The sequence below is a fragment of the Oncorhynchus mykiss genome, chromosome 25, assembly GCF_013265735.2.
Source record: "Oncorhynchus mykiss isolate Arlee chromosome 25, USDA_OmykA_1.1, whole genome shotgun sequence".
In the NCBI taxonomy this organism is placed as follows: domain Eukaryota; kingdom Metazoa; phylum Chordata; class Actinopteri; order Salmoniformes; family Salmonidae; genus Oncorhynchus; species Oncorhynchus mykiss.
Window position 1 is genome coordinate 45,197,509 of NC_048589.1, and position 20,369 is coordinate 45,217,877.

The window sequence follows — 20,369 nt, forward strand, 5'->3', positions numbered from 1 at the left end:
AAACTGTAATGTATTTTTAGTTATGTGTATGGACTCCAGGAAGAGTACCTGTTGGCATAGTGATCTGAATAAAAAGTAGTTACAGTAGGCCTAATAATGACAACAGTTGAAACTAGTATGGGGGGGAGAAGAGACAGACAGCAAGACAGAGCGAAACAGCGAGAGACAGACAGAGAGAGAGAGAGAGAGGGAGAGAGACAGACGGAGAGACAGAGAGCAAGACAGAGGGAGAGAGAGAGAGCAAGACAGAGACAGATCGAGAGAGACAGAGGGAGAGACAGAGCAAAACAGACAGAGCGAGAGAGACAGAGGGAGAGAGAGAGAGACAGAGACAGACAGAGAGAGAGAGAGAGAGGGAGACAGAGAGAGGATAGATTGTCTCAAGGCAGAATAAAGACTAAATGTTTAACTATCATGTAAAGTTGAATAAGAGTCAGATTCGTTGGTAACAGTTCATTCAGGTGAAAAACTTAACATTTATGTCCAAAACAGACCCACAAATATTCCATTTGCCATTATCAGATATCAATCAAAACCTCTTCCATCAACATGTAGCAATTACTTTGCATCTGAGCTGAAAAACGTCACAGTAAACAATAGTAAAAAATACAAAATAAATTTAACGTAACAGTAAATCAGGGTTGAGATCAATTCCATTACAATTCCTGTCAATTCAGAAAGTAAACCAAATTCCACATTTTCCTAAATGAAAAGCATTGAAGAGAATCGGAACGTCAATGTACTTCCTGTATTGGCCGGAATGAACCCTGACGCGAGTGCCAGTAGAATGCCCAGTGGGCCCCAACCATGGAGCCTTCTATGGAGGTCAACATCTAGAGCTGAGCCATCGGCTGCTGATGGCGACAGAGCAATTATATTAAACCTGTCAAACAGGCATGTGATTATCCAGCAGTTAAGGCAACATCGGTGGTCGTTCCTGGTGGGATTCATAGTCCTGTCAAACGTATGCAGACGGACCAGGCTACTTGTCTACTATACAGGCTACCTACCTGGCTACTTGTACAGGCAAGCACACCACACCAATAGAGTGTGGAGGATAAAAGTGTAAAGCTCCTGCTGGATGGACGGTCTTTGGTTTAACAGTCTTAGTGCGAGTCTGGCTTTGGGTGAGAGCAGTCCTTGGGTCTTAAGTGCTAGTTTGACCTTCAGGGCCACCGTAGCAATCAGGATGGATCCAGGAGTTCCAGCAAAGCCCCGACTGATCCGAAGTAGCCCTGACGACAACAACAACAACAACAACAAAAACTATAATGTTAGTTTAGTTTACTGCAGATCTCTCACTTTCTCACGGTGTTTTGAAATACAAACTGAGCAGATATACAAGAGAAGACGTTGTTCCGTTCCATCCTTTTACTTTGTCTGAAGGATTGATCAAGGAAGAGCTTTACCTCGTCTTACTGCGCTACTTTAGTCCCTCTACCCATGGCGTTTACCAGTATGTGTATCTACAGGGCCTTCACAAAGTATTCACACCCTTTGACTTTCTACACATTTTGTTGTTACACTGGTCACTGGTTGTACTGGTCTACACTCCTGGACTTTCTACACATTTTGTTGTTACACTGGTCACTGGTTGTACTGGTCTACACTCCTGGACTTTCTACACATTTTGTTGTTACACTGGTCACTGGTTGTACTGGTCTACACTCCTGGACTTTCTACACATTTTGTTGTTATGCACATGGATTTAGTGTTGTAGATATGCGGTAGTAGAGTAGTGGCCTGATGTTGTGAAATGTATTGTAATGTTTTTCCAATTGTATAACTGTGATTCAAAAAAGGCAATCGATGCCTGAATCTAAAATGGATTAAATTGAGATGTGTCACTGGTCTACACACAATAACCCCATAATGTCCAAGTGGAATTATGTTTGTAGAATTATTTGACAAATTAATAAAAAATGAAAACCTGAAATGTCTCAAGTCTTAAAGAATTCAACCCGTTTGTTTACGGCAAGCCTGATTAAAACGTGCTTAACAAGTCACATAATAAGTGCCATGGACTGTCTGCAATAAGTGTTGCGCATTAATTACACTTTGGATGATGTATCAATACACCCAGTCACTACAAAGTTACAGGCGTACTTCCCAACTCAGTTGCCGGAGAGGAAGGAAACCGCTCAGGGATTTCACCATGGAGGTCAATCGTGACTTTAAAACAGTTACAGAGTTTAACGGCTGTGATGGGAGAACACTGAGGATGGATCAACAACATGGTAGTTATTCCACAATACTAACCTAAATGACAAGAGTGAAAAGAAGGAAGCCTGCACAGAATAAAAATATTCCTTAAAACGCATCCTGTTTGCAACAAGGCACTAAAGTAATACTGCTAAAAAAAATTTGGCAAAGAAATTAACTTTGTGTCCTGAATAAAAAGCGTTATGTTTGGGGCAAATCTAAGACAACATCACTTAGTACCACTCAATATTTTTCAATCATAGTGGTTGCTGCTATGAAAAGCCAAATGACATTTACTCCTGAGGTGCTGACTTGTTCCTCGACAACCACTGTGATTATTATTATCGGACCCTGTTGGTCATTTATGAACATTTGAACATCTTGAAGAACAATCTGGCCTAAATTGCCATGTACTCTTATAAATCTCCACCAATTTGACTTTGAAAAACAATGTACTCTTATAAATTTCCACCAGGCACAGCCAATAGAGGACCGGCCACCCCCCAGAGCCTGGTTCCTCTCTAGGTTTCTTCCTAAATTTCCTGCCTTTCAAAGGAGTTTTTTTCCAAGCCACCGTGCTTCTACACCTGCATTGCTTGGTGTTTGGAGTTTTAGATTGTGTTTCTGTACAGCACTTTGTGACATCTGCAGATGTAAAAAGGGTTCTATGAATACATTTGATTGATTATGTTATGGGTATCCTTGTCATCGGCAAGGATTGGGGAGTTTTTCAGGATAAAAAGAAGCGGACTAGAGCTTAGCACAGGCAAAATCCCAGAGGAAATCCTGGTTCAGTCTGCTTTCCAACAGACACTGGGAAACAAATTCACCTTTCAGCAGGACAGTAACCAAAAACACAAGGCCAAATCTACACTGGAGTCGCTTCCCAAGACGACATTGAATGTTCCTGAGTGGCCTTAGTTACAGGTTTGACTTCAAATTGGCTTGAAAATATATGGCAAGACTTGAAAATGGTTGTCTAGCACTGATCAACAACCAATTTTTAAAATAATAATTTTCAAATATTGTACAATCCAGGTGTGCAAAGCTCTTAAGAGAATTATCCAGAAAGACTCATAGCTCTTAGAGACTTATCCAGACAGACTCATAGCTCCTAGAGAATTATCCAGAAAGACTCATAGCTCCTAGAGACTCATCCAGAAAGACTCATAGCTCCTAGAGACGTATCCAGAAAGACTCATAGCTCCTAGAGAATTATCCAGAAAGACTCATAGCTCCTAGAGAATTATCCAGAAAGACTCATAGCTATAGTTACTGCCAAAAGTGATTCTAATATGTATTGACTCAGGGGGTTGAATACTGATGTTATCAAGATAGTGTTTTATTTTACATTGTTTTACAAATGTTCAAAATGTTCTTCACCTTTGACAAAAGTATTTTGTGTAGAAAATGATTATTAGACCACCTTGTAACGTAACAAAATGTGGAAAAAGTCAAGAGGTGTGAATATTTTCTGAAGGTACTGTACAGACTGAACCAAGCAGATACATCGTCAAGGGACATTTAAAAAAAATATATTATACTCCATCACACTAGGGCTTTACTACAGGTTGACTGAATACCTTACCTCGTGTCTGAGGAACAGGGCTTTCAGACCAGTAGACAGTCTTACCTCGTGTCTGAGGAACAGGGCTTTCAGACCAGTAGACAGTCTTACCTCGTGTCTGAGGAACAGGGCTTTCAGACCAGTAGACAGTCTTACCTCGTGTCTGAGGAACAGGGCTTTCAGGCCAGTAGACAGTCTTACCTCGTGTCTGAGGAACAGGGCTTTCAGACCAGTAGACAGTCTTACCTCGTGTCTGAGGAACAGGGCTTTCAGGCCAGTAGACAGTCTTACCTCGTGTCTGAGGAACAGGGCTTTCAGACCAGTAGACAGTCTTACCTCGTGTCTGAGGAACAGGGCTTTCAGACCAGTAGACAGTCTTACCTCGTGTCTGAGGAACAGGGCTTTCAGGCCAGTAGACAGTCTTACCTCGTGTCTGAGGAACAGGGCTTTCAGACCAGTAGACAGTCTTACCTCGTGTCTGAGGAACAGGGCTTTCAGACCAGTAGACAGTCTTACCTCGTGTCTGAGGAACAGGGCTTTCAGGCCAGTAGACAGTCTTACCTCGTGTCTGAGGAACAGGGCTTTCAGACCAGTAGACAGTCTTACCTCGTGTCTGAGGAACAGGGCTTTCAGGCCAGTAGACAGTCTTACCTCGTGTCTGAGGAACAGGGCTTTCAGACCAGTAGACAGTCTTACCTCGTGTCTGAGGAACAGGGCTTTCAGGCCAGTAGACAGTCTTACCTCGTGTCTGAGGAACAGGGCTTTCAGACCAGTAGACAGTCTTACCTCGTGTCTGAGGAACAGGGCTTTCAGACCAGTAGACAGTCTTACCTCGTGTCTGAGGAACAGGGCTTTCAGGCCAGTAGACAGTCTTACCTCGTGTCTGAGGAACAGGGCTTTCAGACCAGTAGACAGTCTTACCTCGTGTCTGAGGAACAGGGCTTTCAGACCAGTAGACAGTCTTACCTCGTGTCTGAGGAACAGGGCTTTCAGGCCAGTAGACAGTCTTACCTCGTGTCTGAGGAACAGGGCTTTCAGGCCAGTAGACAGTCTTACCTCGTGTCTGAGGAACAGGGTTTTCAGGCCAGTAGACAGTCTTACCTCGTGTCTGAGGAACAGGGCTTTCAGACCAGTAGACAGTCTTACCTCGTGTCTGAGGAACAGGGCTTTCAGGCCAGTAGACAGTCTTACCTCGTGTCTGAGGAACAGGGCTTTCAGACCAGTAGACAGTCTTACCTCGTGTCTGAGGAACAGGGCTTTCAGACCAGTAGACAGTCTTACCTCGTGTCTGAGGAACAGGGCTTTCAGACCAGTAGACAGTCTTACCTCGTGTCTGAGGATCAGGGCTTTCAGACCAGTAGACAGTCTTACCTCGTGTCTGAGGAACAGGGCTTTCAGGCCAGTAGACAGTCTTACCTCGTGTCTGAGGAACAGGGCTTTCAGACCAGTAGACAGTCTTACCTCGTGTCTGAGGAACAGGGCTTTCAGGCCAGTAGACAGTCTTACCTCGTGTCTGAGGAACAGGGCTTTCAGGCCAGTAGACAGTCTTACCTCGTGTCTGAGGAACAGGGTTTTCAGGCCAGTAGACAGTCTTACCTCGTGTCTGAGGAACAGGGCTTTCAGCTGGCCTTTAGACCAGTAATCCATGGCGTAGGCCAACAGCTTCATGGACAGGGTGTTCACCCTCAGGAAGTTCCCTACGAACACCACCCTCTCAATGTTCTGAACAGAAACACAAACAGGGGGGGGGGGTACAGGTCATTAGGAACACTTATTTTTCTTATCACCTCATGGTTGTAAAACGGATGATTACAAAATTGATCATTTCAACCTGATATTCATATACATATTTTAAGATTAGTTTAATTTCTCAAATCAATAACAGACATGAAAAATAAAACAGGTTCCAATGCAGACTGGAGCAGACTGGCTGGAGCAGAGCTCAGTGCCTTCATAGCCCTGTACAATGCTGCTTGATCCAGATTCCACAAGGCAGCATCATAAAGAGGCTGAAGGCAAAGAGAGAACATCCAGCTCTCCCCTGAACATCCAGCTCTCCCCTGAACACCCAGCTCTCCCCTGAACACCCAGCTCTCCCCTGAACACCCAGCTCTCCCCTGAACACCCAGCTCTCCCCTGAACATCTCCCCTGAACACCCAGCTCTCCCCTGAACACCCAGCTCTCCCCTGAACACCCAGCTCTCCCCTGAACATCTCCCCTAAACATCCAGCTCTCCCCTGAACATCCAGCTCTCCCCTGAAAACCCAGCTCTCCCCTGAACATCTCCCCTGAACACCCAGCTCTCCCCTGAACACCCAGCTCTCCCCTGAACACCCAGCTCTCCCCTGAACATCTCCCCTGAACACCCAGCTCTCCCCTGAACATCCAGCGCCCCCCTGAACATCCAGCGCCCACCTGAACATCCAGCTCTCCCCTGAACACCCAGCTCTCCCCTGAACACCCAGCTCTCCCCTGAACATCTCCCCTGAACACCCAGCTCTCCCCTGAACACCCAGCTCTCCCCTGAACACCCAGCTCTCCCCTGAACACCCAGCTCTCCCCTGAACATCTCCCCTGAACACCCAGCTCTCCCCTAAACATCCAGCTCTCCCCTAAACATCCAGCTCTCCCCTAAACACCCAGCTCTCCCCTGAACACCCAGCTCTCCCCTGAACACCCAGCTCTCCCCTGAACATCTCCCCTGAACATCTCCCCTGAACATCTCCCCTGAACATCTCCCCTGAACATCCAGCTCTCCCCTGAACATCCAGCTCTCCCCTGAACATCCAGCGCCCCCCTGAACATCCAGCGCCCCCCTGAACATCCAGCGCCCCCCTGAACATCCAGCGCCCCCCTGAACATCCAGCTCTCCCCTGAACACCCAGCTCTCCCCTGAACACCCAGCTCTCCCCTGAACATCCAGCGCCCCCCTGAACATCCAGCGCCCCCCTGAACATCCAGCGCCCCCCTGAACATCCCCCCTGAACATCCAGCTCTCCCCTGAACATCCAGCTCTCCCCTGAACATCCCCCCTGAACATCCAGCTCTCCCCTGAACATCCAGCTCTCCCCTGAACATCCCCCCTGAACACATCTCTGGGTGATGTTTCCTGCCTGAAACGGCAGCCTGTTTGCTGCCTGAAACGGCAGCCTGTTTCCTATATTTATTACCGCTATATTTATTCACAATTTCAAATTGTACAAATACACTACGGCAGTTTAGATATAGTGCACTACTATTGACCAGGGCCCTGGTGATGCACTATATAGGGAATAGGGTGCATTGTGAAGTAGTGAAGTACCTCGTTGAGCGCAACCATCCTGGTGATGGAGCCGATGTTGTTGGTGATGGAGACCAGGGTGGCTCTGGCTAGGTCCTCTTTAGAGATGGACTCCCGCTTCTCTTTACACACCATGTTCCCAAAACTACAAGGCAGAAATACATGATGTTCCTAAAACTACAAGGCAGAAATACATCATGTTCCTAAAACTACAAGGCAGAAATACATCATGTTTCCAAAACTACAAGACAGAACTACATCATGTTCCTAAAACTACATCATGTTCCTAAAACTACATCATGTTCCTAAAACTACATCATGTTCCCAAAACTACAAGACAGAACTACATCATGTTCCTAAAACTACATCATGTTCCTAAAACTACATCCTGTTCCTAAAACTACAAGACAGAAATACATGATGTCCAGAGCAACTTACAAGAGCAATTAGGTTTAAGTGCCTTGCTCAACGGCACAGACAGATTCTTCAGTTAGTCGGCTCAGAGATTCGAACCAGCGACCTTTCCATTACTGACCAAATATTCTTAAAACGCTAGGCTACCTGTTGCAAAACATTTTGCTACGATGTGCACTAATGAATACACCCCGGGTATTGCTAACGGTTTACCTGGAGGCCACAGCCCAGCCGGGGAGGCCGAAGCGCTCGTAGTCCCCTCCGTAGATGTCCCGTACTAGCTTATCCACGTGCGTGCTCTCCCCCTGCGACGCCATCTCCAGAGCCTCCTCAAAGCTGGAGCAGCCAGTCAGTAAACAGCACAGCCCCAGGAATGTCCCTCCACCCAGACTGCATGGGGAAACACAGAACACGGTTATAACCTGTAGTAACCTACCACCATATTCTTAGAAATCACTCGAAAATGTTCCAGGCTCCTCCTTCCTAGGCTCCAAGGGGGGGGGGGTACAGAGGTACAGGTCTAGGTACAGATCTAGGATCAGCTTCCTGTCTCCAAATCCTAAACCTTAACGAATGGTGGTGGAAATTCAACATCTGTCCTGAGATCAGAATCTAAAGGAAACCGCTCCGTGTCCCCTCCTGCCTCTAGCCATGCAGCACACAGGACCATTATGACAGACAGGGCCCGAGCAGTCATGTGTCAGACCGGAAAACTACCAAGGACAACAAACAGAGGCAAGGGGAGCTCCCAAAGCCTGGCTACCAGTCTGGTTGAGCTCCCACGGCCTGGCTACCAGTCTGGTTGAGCAACCACGGCCTGGCTACCAGTCTGGTTGAGCAACCACGGCCTGGCTACCAGTCTGGTTGAGCAACCACGGCCTGGCTACCAGTCTGGTTGAGCTCCCACGGCCTGGCTACCAGTCTGGTTGAGCTCCCACGGCCTGGCTACCAGTCTGGTTGAGCTCCCACGGCCTGGCTACCAGTCTGGTTGAGCTCCCACGGCCTGGCTACCAGTCTGGTTGAGCTCCCACGGCCTGGCTACCAGTCTGGTTGAGCTCCCACGGCCTGGCTACCAGTCTGGTTGAGCTCCCACGGCCTGGCTACCAGTCTGGTTGAGCTCCCACGGCCTGGCTACCAGTCTGGTTGAGCAACCACGGCCTGGCTACCAGTCTGGTTGAGCAACCACGGCCTGGCTACCAGTCTGGTTGAGCAACCACGGCCTGGCTACCAGTCTGGTTGAGCAACCACGGCCTGGCTACCAGTCTGGTTGAGCAACCACGGCCTGGCTACCAGTCTGGTTGAGCAACCACGGCCTGGCTACCAGTCTGGTTGAGCAACCACGGCCTGGCTACCAGTCTGGTTGAGCAACCACGGCCTGGCTACCAGTCTGGTTGAGCAACCACGGCCTGGCTACCAGTCTGGTTGAGCAACCACGGCCTGGCTACCAGTCTGGTTGAGCAACCACGGCCTGGCTACCAGTCTGGTTGAGCTCCCACGGCCTGGGTACCAGTCTGGTTGAGCTCCCACGGCCTGGGTACCAGTCTGGTTGAGCTCCCACAGCCTGGGTACCAGTCTGGTTGAGCTCCCATAGCCTGGGTACCAGACAGAAATAAATTATTTTCAGCGCAACCTGGGTGAGCTCCCATAGCCTGGGTACCAGTCTGGTTGAGCTCCCATAGCCTGGGTACCAGTCTGGTTGAGCTCCCATAGCCTGGGTACCAGTCTGGTTGAGCAACCATAGCCTGGGTACCAGTCTGGTTGAGCAACCATAGCCTGGGTACCAGTCTGGTTGAGCAACCATAGCCTGGGTACCAGTCTGGTTGAGCTCCCATAGCCTGGGTACCAGTCTGGTTGAGCTCCCATAGCCTGGGTACCAGTCTGGTTGAGCAACCATAGCCTGTGTACCAGTCTGGCTGAGCTCCCATAGCATGGCTACCAGTCTGGCTGAGCTCCCATAGCCTGGCTACCAGTCTGGTTGAGCAACCATAGCCCGGCTACCAGTCTGGTTGAGCTAGAATTCCATTTCTTGTCAGAACACAAGGAGTGGAATGTAAGCACAAAAACAGGTTCTGGATTTCAGGCTAGGACAACCATCAGTCAGTGGAGGAAAAGCTAGCAGATAATCAGAGATCCTATTAAATTACTAGAGAGGTTATATGTCATAAAACCCTCAAAGTTCAAAAACAGGGCCAAATGGCAGCCATCTTGGTAATGGAGAAATCCAAAACGAGTCAATTGGAATGAATGGCAGTAGAGGTGATGCATTCCCTGTTTTTACTAATGCAGGAAAACAAAAGTAAAGCATGTGATGTATCAGAAATGTTGCAAAGGAAATAATGTCACCCACAAATATTGTTGAATAATTATAAAAATAGTTTATATGGGTTATATACCAATTTTCTGTATAAATAGCCTCTAAAATACATGCAGGAAATCACGGACTACAAAAAGAAATCCAGACACGTCACGGACACCGACGTCACGCTTCCAGACAAACTAAACACCTTCTTTGCCCACTTTGAGGATAATTCAATGCCACCGTCGCGGCCCGCTAACAAGTACTGCACCCCCCCCCCACCCCCCCTCTCCTTCTCAGTGGCTGACGTGAGAAAAACATTTAAACGTGTTAACCCTCGCAAGGCTGCTGGCCCAGACAGCATCCCTAGCCGTGTCCTCAGAGCATGCGCAGACCAGCTGGCTGGTGTGTTTACGGACATATTCAATCTCTCTCCCTATCCCAGTCTGCTGTTCCCACATGCCTCAAGATGTCAACCATTGTTCCTGTACTGTACTGAAGCCTGAAATGTGGCAAAAGGTCGCAAAGTTCAAGGGGGCCGAATACTTTCGCAAGGCACTGTACATTGATGTTTTGCTGTGTCGGTAAGTCAGTTCAAAACGCTTAACCATTTCACAGGTTCAAGGTTCAACTTGGCCCCTTTTCAACATGTAGAGAAAAACATCTCTGAAAAGGAAGTGCTTCACTTTTATCCCCCTTCGGCCTAGGCTACATGACACACAAAAAAAACCAGTGAAGTGATGTAAAACAGGAAATTAAATCACAGCAGGAAATAGAACACAAATGTATGTCTACATCTTTTTTTGGAGGGGTGGGGTGGGGGGTTGAATGTGGTTAATAGACTCAGGTGACAGACTCGACCACCCACTGACCTGGTCCCGGTTACTCGTTTGTAGTTGTTCTTGGAGTAGACGGCCAGAATGCTGACGCCAGAGCCGATGTTGACCAGCAGTAGAGGGTAAGGGTTCTCCAGAGTGAAGGGTTTCTGGACACAGTGTTCAGGGTCTGTAGGGTTCTCATAGTAGTAACACTCTGAAGGATTGGACACCACTGAGTCTATGTAGAGTACACCCCGTATCAGACAGTCCAGCTCATCTAGCTTCAGCAGCTGGAGGTCAGCCATCTGAGGAGAGAGGAGAGGAGGTCAGCCATCTGAGAAGAGGACAGGAGGTCAGCCATCTGAGGAGAGGACAGGAGGTCAGCCATCTGAGGAGAGAGGAGAGGTGGTCAGCCATCTGAGGAGTGGACAGGAGGTCAGCCATCTGAGGAGAGGAGAGGTGGTCAGCCATCTGAGGAGCAGACAGGACAGGAGGTCAGCCATTTGAGGAGAGAGGAGAGGACAGAAGGTCAGCCATCTGAGGAGAGAAGAGGAGGTCAGCCATCTGAGGAGAGAAGAGAGGAGAGAAGGTCAGCCATTGAGGAGAAGAGAGGACAGAAGGTCAGCCATTAAAGAGAAGAGAGGACAGAAGGTTAGCCATCTGAGGAGAAGAGAGAGGACAGGAGGTCAGCCATCTGAGGAGAAGAGAGAGGACAGGAGGTCAGCCATCTGAGGAGAGAAGAGAGGAGAGGAGGTCAGCCATCTGAGGAGAAGAGAGGAGGTCAGCCATCTGAGGAGAAGAGAGAGGACAGGAGGTCAGCCATCTGAGGAGAAGAGAGAGGACAGGAGGTCAGCCATCTGAGGAGAAGAGAGGACAGGAGGTCAGCCATCTGAGGAGAAGAGAGAGGACAGGAGGTCAGCCATCTGAGAACGGGAAGTTATTTTCCTCAATTCACCATATAACAGCATTTAAAAAATATTTGAAATTGTCTAATACATTTACTGACTATACTAAACATTAGGAACACCTTCCCCTTTTGCCCTCGGAACAGCCTTAATTCGTCAGGACATGGACTCTACAAGGTGTCTAAATGTCGACTCCAAGGCTTCCCACAGTCGTGTCAAATTGGCTGGATGTCCTTTGGGTGGGTGGACCATTCTTGATACACACAGGAAACTGTTGAGTGACCACTCTGAGGAGCTGCCTCCAGAACAACAATCAGGATGAGAAACGCTAACCTGCTAGTGACCACTCTGAGGAGCTGCCTTCAGAACAACATTCAGGATGAGAAACGCTAACCTGCTAGTGACCACTGAGGAGCTGCCTCCAGAACAACATTCAGGATGAGAAACGCTAGCCTGCTAGTGACCACTCTGAGGAGCTGTCTCTAGAACAACATTGAGGATGAGAAACGCTAACCTGCTAGTGACCACTGAGGAGCTGCCTCCAGAACAACATTCAGGATGAGAAACGCTAATTTGCAAAACATTACAGTAACTAGGAAGGATGGTCGCTCTCTTTCCCGCTAAAATCTTTTCCCGGTTTACTGTACCCACCTGGCGGAAGTCAAACTCAAACTTGTAGGCACCCCCTCCGGTGGCACAGAGGGTGGTGTGGAGGCTGGAGAAGTGTTTGTTGCGTGCCATCTGTAGGAAGGCCGGCAGATCCTGGGTGGGGAAGCGGATGAAGTGGAGGTTCCCTGTGCGTCCGCATATCGTCAGGTCCTTCATCTCCAGGTGAACATCTCTGATCCCAGTCTTACCTAGCAGATTCACCGTCAGAAGGAATACTCGTCTTAGTCCATATTGTTTTTACCCACACCCCCCCCCTCCCTTCAGATACACACACACACACACTCTCCAGATACAGATCCTATGAGCTTAGGGTTCATGAATGTTGCTGCACGGATATCGAGAAGGGTGCAACTGCAGACCGCAATTCAGGGCATTCAAGCATCTGGGCATTCTAGCATCTGGGCATTCTAGCATCTAACTACTTCTACTGGGGGGGGGGGGTTCCTGGGAATGACCACATGACGGAACGCCCACGAATTGCGATCTGCAGTTGCACCCTTCTCGATATCCGTGCAGCAACATTCATTAACCCTAAACTCCACCTTGCCGGAAAGGGGGTTTGAAAAAGTTACCTTTCTTAGGACGCTAGGCTACCAGGATTTGGGATTTTCGTTGAGGTTTGCGTCATATTGAAATGGTAAATATAGCTTTACTGCGTTAGCTAGCTAGCTAGTTAGTAGTGCATAAGTAAACAACCTTCTCAAAGACAATAAGTTAACTAGCAAGCTAGCTATATGCCTTGCCCTTACTAGCAGGCTAGCTATATACCTTGCCCTTACTAGCAGGCTAGCTGTAGCTGTGGAGAGGATCCATTGCCAAACAGGGAGAGGATCCATTACCAAACAGGGAGAGGATCCATTACCAAACAGGGAGAGGATCCATTACCAAACAGGGAGAGGATCCATTACCAAACAGGGAGAGGATCCATTACCAAACAGGGAGAGGGTCCATTACCAAACAGGGAGAGGGTCCATTACCAAACAGGGAGAGGGTCCATTACCAAACAGGGAGAGGATCCATTACCAAACAGGGAGAGGATCCATTACCAAACAGGGAGAGGATCCATTACCAAACAGGGAGAGGATCCATTACCAAACAGGGAGAGGATCCATTACCAAACAGGGAGAGGATCCATTACCAAACAGGGAGAGGATCCATTACCAAACAGGGAGAGGATCCATTACCAAACAGGGAGAGATTCCATTACCAAACAGGGAGAGGATCCATTACCAAACAGGGAGAGGATCCATTACCAAAGAGGGAGAGGATCCATTACCAAACAGGGAGAGGATCCATTACCAAACAGGGAGAGGATCCATTACCAAACAGGGAGAGGATCCATTACCAAACAGGGAGAGGATCCATTACCAAACAGGGAGAGGATCCATTACCAAACAGGGAGAGGATCCATTACCAAACAGGGAGAGTAAACATGGTCACCGAATGAAACCAGTGCCAGTTCATAGGCCCATAGTCATCAAGCGTCTTACAGTATGAGTACTGATCAAGGATCAGGTCCCACCTGTTTGTAACGTGCTAAATATGAGCCCTGGTAATGTTCACTTCCTTCTCAACCCTATCCCGTAGCCCTCACATTCAAGTAGGAGGCATAACCCCTGCTGATTGGCCATCACTTAACAGGACATCATCTCTACGTTATGCTGGGTGGAGAGCCTCTGTGAGTGGCATGCAAGAACACAGTCATGTGTAGTTTTGATAGTGTATGCTAATTACCAATATCATACATGCTTCACATACCTCCAACCCCTTTTTAAACAACTATTATATCTAGAAACAGCCGTGTTCATATAACTGCTTTGTAGACGTCTTCCCGAGTGGCACAGTGCTCTGAAGCACTGCATCACTGGTGTTACGTCACTACAGCCCGGGGTTCGATCCGGGGCTGTATCACAACCAGCCGTGACCGGGAGCCCCCCATAAGGCGGGGCACAATTGGCCCAGCGTCGTCCGGGTTAGGGGAGGGTTTGGCCAGGGGCGGGCTTTACTTGGCTCGTCGCCCTCTAGCGACCCCTTGTGGCAGGCCGTGCACCTGCAAGCTGACTCCGGTCATCAGTTGACACATTGGTGCTGCTGGCTTCCGGGTTATGCGCGCAGGTGTTAAGAAGCGCGGTTAGGCGGGTTATGTTTCGGGGGGCGCATGACTCGACTTTCGCCTCTCCCGAGCTCGTTGGGGAGTTGCAGCGATGAGACAAGATAGTACTTGTCCGGTTTAGGGGAGGGTTCTTTAGGGTGGCTTCCATCCATCACCATCCCCATCCATGGCAGCCTCTCACTCATAATTGGAGTTCATGAAATTGGGGAGAAAAAGGGGGCCAAAAATATAAAAACTGCTTTGTAAATGTTGAGCTGATATTTCCCATTGTAATTGTTCTTTAGGGTGGCTTCCATCCATCCATCACCATCCATCCATCCCCACCCATGGCAGCCTCTCACTCAGCACCACCTTGTCGTCAGAGAACACTCATCCACATCCATCCCCACCCATCCATCCATCACCATCCATCCCCACCCATCCATCCATCCATCACCATCCATCCCCACCCATCCATCCATCCATCCCCATCCCATCCATCCATATCCATCCATCCATCACCATCCATCCCCACCCATCCATCCATCCCCATCCATCCATCACCATCCATCCATCCCCATCAGTCACCATCCATCCATCCCCATCCATCCATCCCCATCAGTCACCATCCATCCATCCCCATCCCCATCCATCCATCCATCCCCATCCATCACCATCCATCCATCCATCACCATCCACATCCATCCATCCCCATCCATCCATCCACATCCATCCCCATCCATCCATCCATCCCCATCCATCACCATCCATCCATCCATCCCCATTCATGGCAGCCTCTCACTCAGCACCACCTTGTCGTCAGTGAACACTCATCCCCAGTCTAAGTACTATACATGGAACATCTGTGTCTTCTGGAGCGTTACGGTACATGTTATAGTTATGCTCTGCTACAAACCGATGGAGAATCCTTTAACACTTACATCAAAGTTATAATGTTGCCACTTAAACCATTTTATAATAGGTCACTGTTTTTTTTTATTCAATTTGATTAAGTCCAAATGACAGTTCAATCATTTTAAAAAACACATTTTCACTTAAGTCATTACGGGATATTGTGTGTAGAATTTTTATTTTTATTTATCAATTTTGAATTTAGGCTGTAACAACAAAATGTGGAAAAAAGTCAAGGGGTCTGAAGACTTTCTGAGCTGTATAGAGAGCCTTCGTAAAGTATTCAGACCCCTTGACTTTTCCCCACATTTGGCTACTTCACAGCCTTATTCTAAAATGGATGACATTTCGGTCTCATAGCAAAGGGTCTGAATAGTTACGTAAAATAAGGTATTGTTTTTTAAATATTTTTAATACATTTGCACACATTTCTAAAAACCTGTTTTCACTGTCATTATGGGGTATTGTGTGAAGATTAGAGGATTTTTAATTTAATTTTTAAAATACATTATCGAATGGATATTTTTTTTATTTATTTTTTTACATTTCCATATTGATTAGTACAACCCCCCCCTAAAAAAAAGTAGCCTATGCCTAAAGGGCAGAATCAGGATTATTTGCATCAATCCAGTGGCCATTTTGTTTTGAAACTTCCATCACAAAAGTGCACTACAAAACTGCTACCCAAACACAGTCTGGCTGCGCCGGAATTATTAAAGGGTACTACACAAAAATTATCTACATTTCTCAAATGGTACCCTGATGTGGTTTAAGAACTTGTTGTGGACTTAGAAAATGAACAAAATTGGATGTTCTATGAAAAAAAAAGTGGTTTTGAGAGCAAAAACCTGGAGAAAAACAAAACAAAAAAATGGGTGAAATCAGTCTGTTTTTTTTGCCTTGGTATTGTTTTGGTATCAAGTATTGTTTAAAACAAAAGTTATTCTGCCCTCTAGAGGACTTTGCAGAAAAGAACATTCGGCACTTTGAAAATCAGCAATAAACACAGATTTATAACAGTCTATTTTCTTTTTCAGTAAATCTATCCAAATCAGCATAAGAACACAAGGGCAGCTAATTTAAAAAGATGGCTAGTCATTATTAGCCTGCTTCTGTATGGAATGCAGGTGCATTATGGGACACAGGCATTATTGATTAACTTAGGTAGGACCAAATCATGTGCTGGTGCCACCAAGTGAAATAGTTAGTAGCGCCAGCGCCACCAGGGGAAAGAGTTAGAACCCTGCAGTGTAGAACCCTGCAGGTATGGTTCCAGCCCTACATAGAACATCAGCTCTTACCCAGGTAATGGAATACAGTGCAGGGCCACTGGAGAATGTGACAACACTGGTTACCGGTACTACTTGACAGACAGCATTTTGTGATTATTATTTTTGACCCTGTTGGTCATCTATAAACGTTTGAACATCTTGAAGAACGATCTGGCCTTAACTGGCCATGTCCTCTTATAATCTCCACCTGGGACAGTCAGAAGAGGACCCCCCCCCCCCCACACACACACACACACATCTAAATATTTGCACTTGGGGGAAAGAACATCTTAAAGTAGAAATATAATGAAACAAACAGGCTTTCTATTTTTGCTCTATTATAGTGGCCACGACAGACATCGATCAAGTGCACAAGGCTGGACTGTAGGGCTGGACATGTGTGCAAAAATAACATTCAATGAGCAACAAAAAGTATAACCCCCTCACTCTCAGACACACACACGTTAGTGTCAAGTTCAACACAACAAAAACAATATCTTTGGGCTTTGGACTGTCTGTCAGCCTTCTAGATGGACTGTCTGTCAGCCTTCTAGATGGACTGTCTGTCACCCTTCTAGATGGACTGTCTGTCAGCCTTCTAGATGGACTGTCTGTCACCCTTCTAGATGGACTGTCTGTCACCCTTCTAGATGGACTGTCTGTCACCCTTCTAGATGGACTGACTGTCAGCCTTCTAGATGGACTGACTGTCAGCCTTCTAGATGGACTGACTGTCAGCCTTCTAGATGGACTGTCTGTCAGCCTTCTAGATGGACTGTCTGTCAGCCTTCTAGATGGACTGTCTGTCACCCTTCTAGATGGACTGTCTGTCACCCTTCTAGATGGACTGTCTGTCAGCCTTCTAGATGGACTGACTGTCAGCCTTCTAGATGGACTGTCTGTCAGCCTTCTAGATGGACTGTCTGTCAGCCTTCTAGATGGACTGTCTGTCAGCCTTCTAGATGGACTGTCTGTCAGCCTTCTAGATGGACTGTCTGTCAGCCTTCTAGATGGACTGTCTGTCAGCCTTCTAGATGGACTGACTGTCAGCCTTCTAGATGGACTGACTGTCAGCCTTCTAGATGGACTGACTGTCAGCCTTCTAGATGGACTGACTGTCAGCCTTCTAGATGGACTGTCTGTCAGCCTTCTAGATGGACTGTCTGTCAGCCTTCTAGATGGACTGTCTGTCAGCCTTCTAGATGGACTGACTGTCAGCCTTCTAGATGGACTGACTGTCAGCCTTCTAGATGGACTGACTGTCAGCCTTCTAGATGGACTGTCTGTCAGCCTTCTAGATGGACTGTCTGTCAGCCTTCTAATGGACTGTCTGTCAGCCTGACTGTCAGCCTTCTAGATGGACTGACTGTCAGCCTTCTAGATGGACTGTCTGTCAGCCTTCTAGATGGACTGACTGTCAGCCTGATAATGGAAACCTCATCTATAGGAACTTTTCTCCAGAGGTGTTTTAACATTCTGTAGGCTATACCTGTTCCCTGTGAACACCTGTAATGGACAATCAATACAATTGAAAATTACTGGGCATGTGAGGTCTTACCATAGGCTGTGTTAGGTCTATAGTCTGGGCCAGGTGAGGTCTTACCATAGGTAAGCTGGGACCAGGAGACTGAAAAATAGCTTCTATCTCAAGGCCATCAGACTGTTAAAACAGCCACCATTAGCACAGAGAGGCTGCTGCCTACGTACAGACTTAAAATCATTGGCCACTTTAATAAATGGATCACTAGTCACTTTAATAATGTTCATATATCTTGCTTTACCCATCCAATATGGATATACTGTATACCATATATTGCATCTTGCTTACGCCAGTCAGTCATCCATATATTTATATATTATTATTCCATCCCTTTACTTAGATTTGTGTGTATTAGGTGGTTGTTGTGGAATTGTTAGATATTGCTACACTGTCGGGAACTAGAAGCACAAGTCGAGAGATCGAAAAACAGCTTCTATCTCAAGGCCATCAGACTGCTAAACAGCCGTCACTAGCACAGAGAGGCTGCTGCCTACATTGAGACCTAATCACTGGACACTTTAACAAATGGATCATTAGCCACTTTAAATAAAAGCACTTTAATAATGTTTACATATCTTACATTACTCATATCACATGTATATACTGTATTTATACCATCTATTGCACCTTGTCTTTTCCGCTCGGACATCGCTAATCCATATACTTAGATGTACATACTCTCATTCACCCCTTTAGATGTGTGTGTATGAGGTGGTTGTTGGGGAATTGTTAGATTACTTGTTAGATATTACTGCAGTGTCGGATCTAGAAGCACAAGCATTATGCTACACTCGCATTAACTAACCATGTGTATATGTGACTAATAAAATGTGATTCGATTCTTACCGTAGGCTATGTTGGAGGTCAGGTAGCGCCGGATGCTCTTTAGGTTCTCTACCTCCTCCTGCTCCTCCTCGGCTGTGATATCTTTGGGCTCAAAGTAGACCAGCTTCACCAAGGTGCCACCGATGTCCATCCCAAACCAAGGGAAGGCTGTACAGACACAGAGACCAAACAGAAAGAGGAAACAAGTCTTTGTTAATCAAAATGTCAGCAACAGTACATACAAATAAGAGCTGCTGCATAGAGACAGGTCTGGAAGTGATTAGGAGGGAGGGTGAACAGCAAATCAAAATGTCAACAACACACTACACAATGAGTTATCATTGACAGCACTGGGGTTACTGCGCAATCCCAACTCATGTGTAAAGTTTGGCATCAAATAACACTACAATATATTTATTAAAAATGTGTCAACTGTTTCTTAAAAATGTCGGGGAATCGTGACACAAAAGCTTATTGAACGATTTTCTCGAAATACAACGCTAATAAATATGAGAATAACAGTAGACCGCTGTGTAAACACGGTGCTCCTCTAGGGCAGTGTGCACTGAGACGCCATCTTGTCTGTCTGCTGGAGAAACATACAGTCACATTGTAGAACTGGAAATGACAGGGTCGCATCTATTATCTATTATGCTGCCGTTAGACTAACATTAACAAAACAGGTTAAAACATTAAATATAATTTACTGGTTCGACATACGTGGCCTGATTTTTCCCAGGGAGTCAATCTTTTGCCTCGACGAATAGTTGGATGTAGATGTGCGTCGTTCGTCGGTAGTGGCACAACCCCCGGTCGTGGTCGTCTCCGTGTTGTTACCGTCTAATATAAAAATATTCGACTCGTCACTCCTTGAACACGACTGTTTCGGTGGAGCAGGCGCCGTTTCTTCGTTTTCCCCGGTCTCCGGTTCATTCTCGCCGTGGTGGCCATTCCGTTTTTCCATTGAATACAATTGAAGAATGACGTCTTGATATACAATTAGTATTAAATTCTGCGTTCCGACTGAGATAATATCTCAAGCTGACAAGATAGCTAAATGAAAATGGATCTGTTTTGGCTATAATTGAGTTAGTTTTTTTGATGTCATTTCGTTTTCACAACAAGATGATGCTGAAGAGTGACAGGAGCTCTGAGCCAATTCCTTCTAACCTAAACGTCCCTTCAACAACACGTTCCAGTCGGTCAAATTAACGTAAAAAAGTATCATTTTTTTGTTTGTTTTTTTGTTGCATTTAATCTAACTCTAAACCATTTTCATAACATTAACCTAATGATCCTGTTACGATAATTCGAAAAATTAATATGTGACATTTTATTTTTTGTTTTTTTTACAAAAGCTGGATCCCTTCTAGCCATGACCGTTCTAGTCATGTCATTGGACAATATTGGTTCCGCGTTCAATAGAAGGTGGGGAGTACAGCACCAAGAGTTTACGTTTAGGTCATTTAGCACAGTGGTTTACCAACCGTTTTCAGTTAATGTACCACCAAACTGAATTTTGCTTTCCCCTCATGTGCATTTTACCAAAGGGCTCTGGTCTCATCAAGTACCCCCTA

At 46.6% G+C, this 20,369-nt stretch overlaps 1 protein-coding gene across 2 annotated transcripts; it reads right to left on the reverse strand.

The window, feature by feature from the left end:
* Nucleotides 1-456: 456 nt before the first annotated feature.
* pank2 (pantothenate kinase 2) lies at nt 457-19,989 on the reverse strand. Of its 2 annotated transcripts, none has more exons than XM_036962614.1 (8): nt 19,513-19,989; nt 18,814-18,960; nt 12,135-12,340; nt 10,633-10,883; nt 7,678-7,854; nt 7,072-7,195; nt 5,366-5,491; nt 457-1,235 (listed from the first exon to the last, which is right to left on the reverse strand). In XM_036962614.1, the coding sequence occupies exons 1-8, from the start codon at nt 19,754-19,756 to the stop codon at nt 1,185-1,187; spliced, it is 1,326 nt and encodes a 441-aa protein (XP_036818509.1). In that variant the 5' UTR covers nt 19,757-19,989; the 3' UTR covers nt 457-1,184. The 2 variants fall into 2 exon arrangements, with proteins under 2 accessions (XP_036818509.1, XP_036818510.1); XM_036962615.1 differs by lacking the exon at nt 19,513-19,989 and adding an exon at nt 19,320-19,446.
* Between the last annotated feature and the right edge of the window lie 380 nt (nt 19,990-20,369).

Excerpts from the sequence above, each read along its gene's own strand:
- pank2 (XM_036962614.1), bottom strand. The coding sequence starts at position 19,756 with ATGGAAAAACGGAATGGCCACCACGGCGAGAATGAACCGGAGACCGGG. Across the intron at positions 5,492-7,071 it reads GGATGGTTGCGCTCAACGAG|AACATTGAGAGGGTGGTGTT; the intron begins GTACTTCACTAC and ends GTTTCTGTTCAG. Across the intron at positions 1,236-5,365 it reads CCCTGTTCCTCAGACACGAG|GGCTACTTCGGATCAGTCGG; the intron begins GTAAGACTGTCT and ends TGTTGTCGTCAG.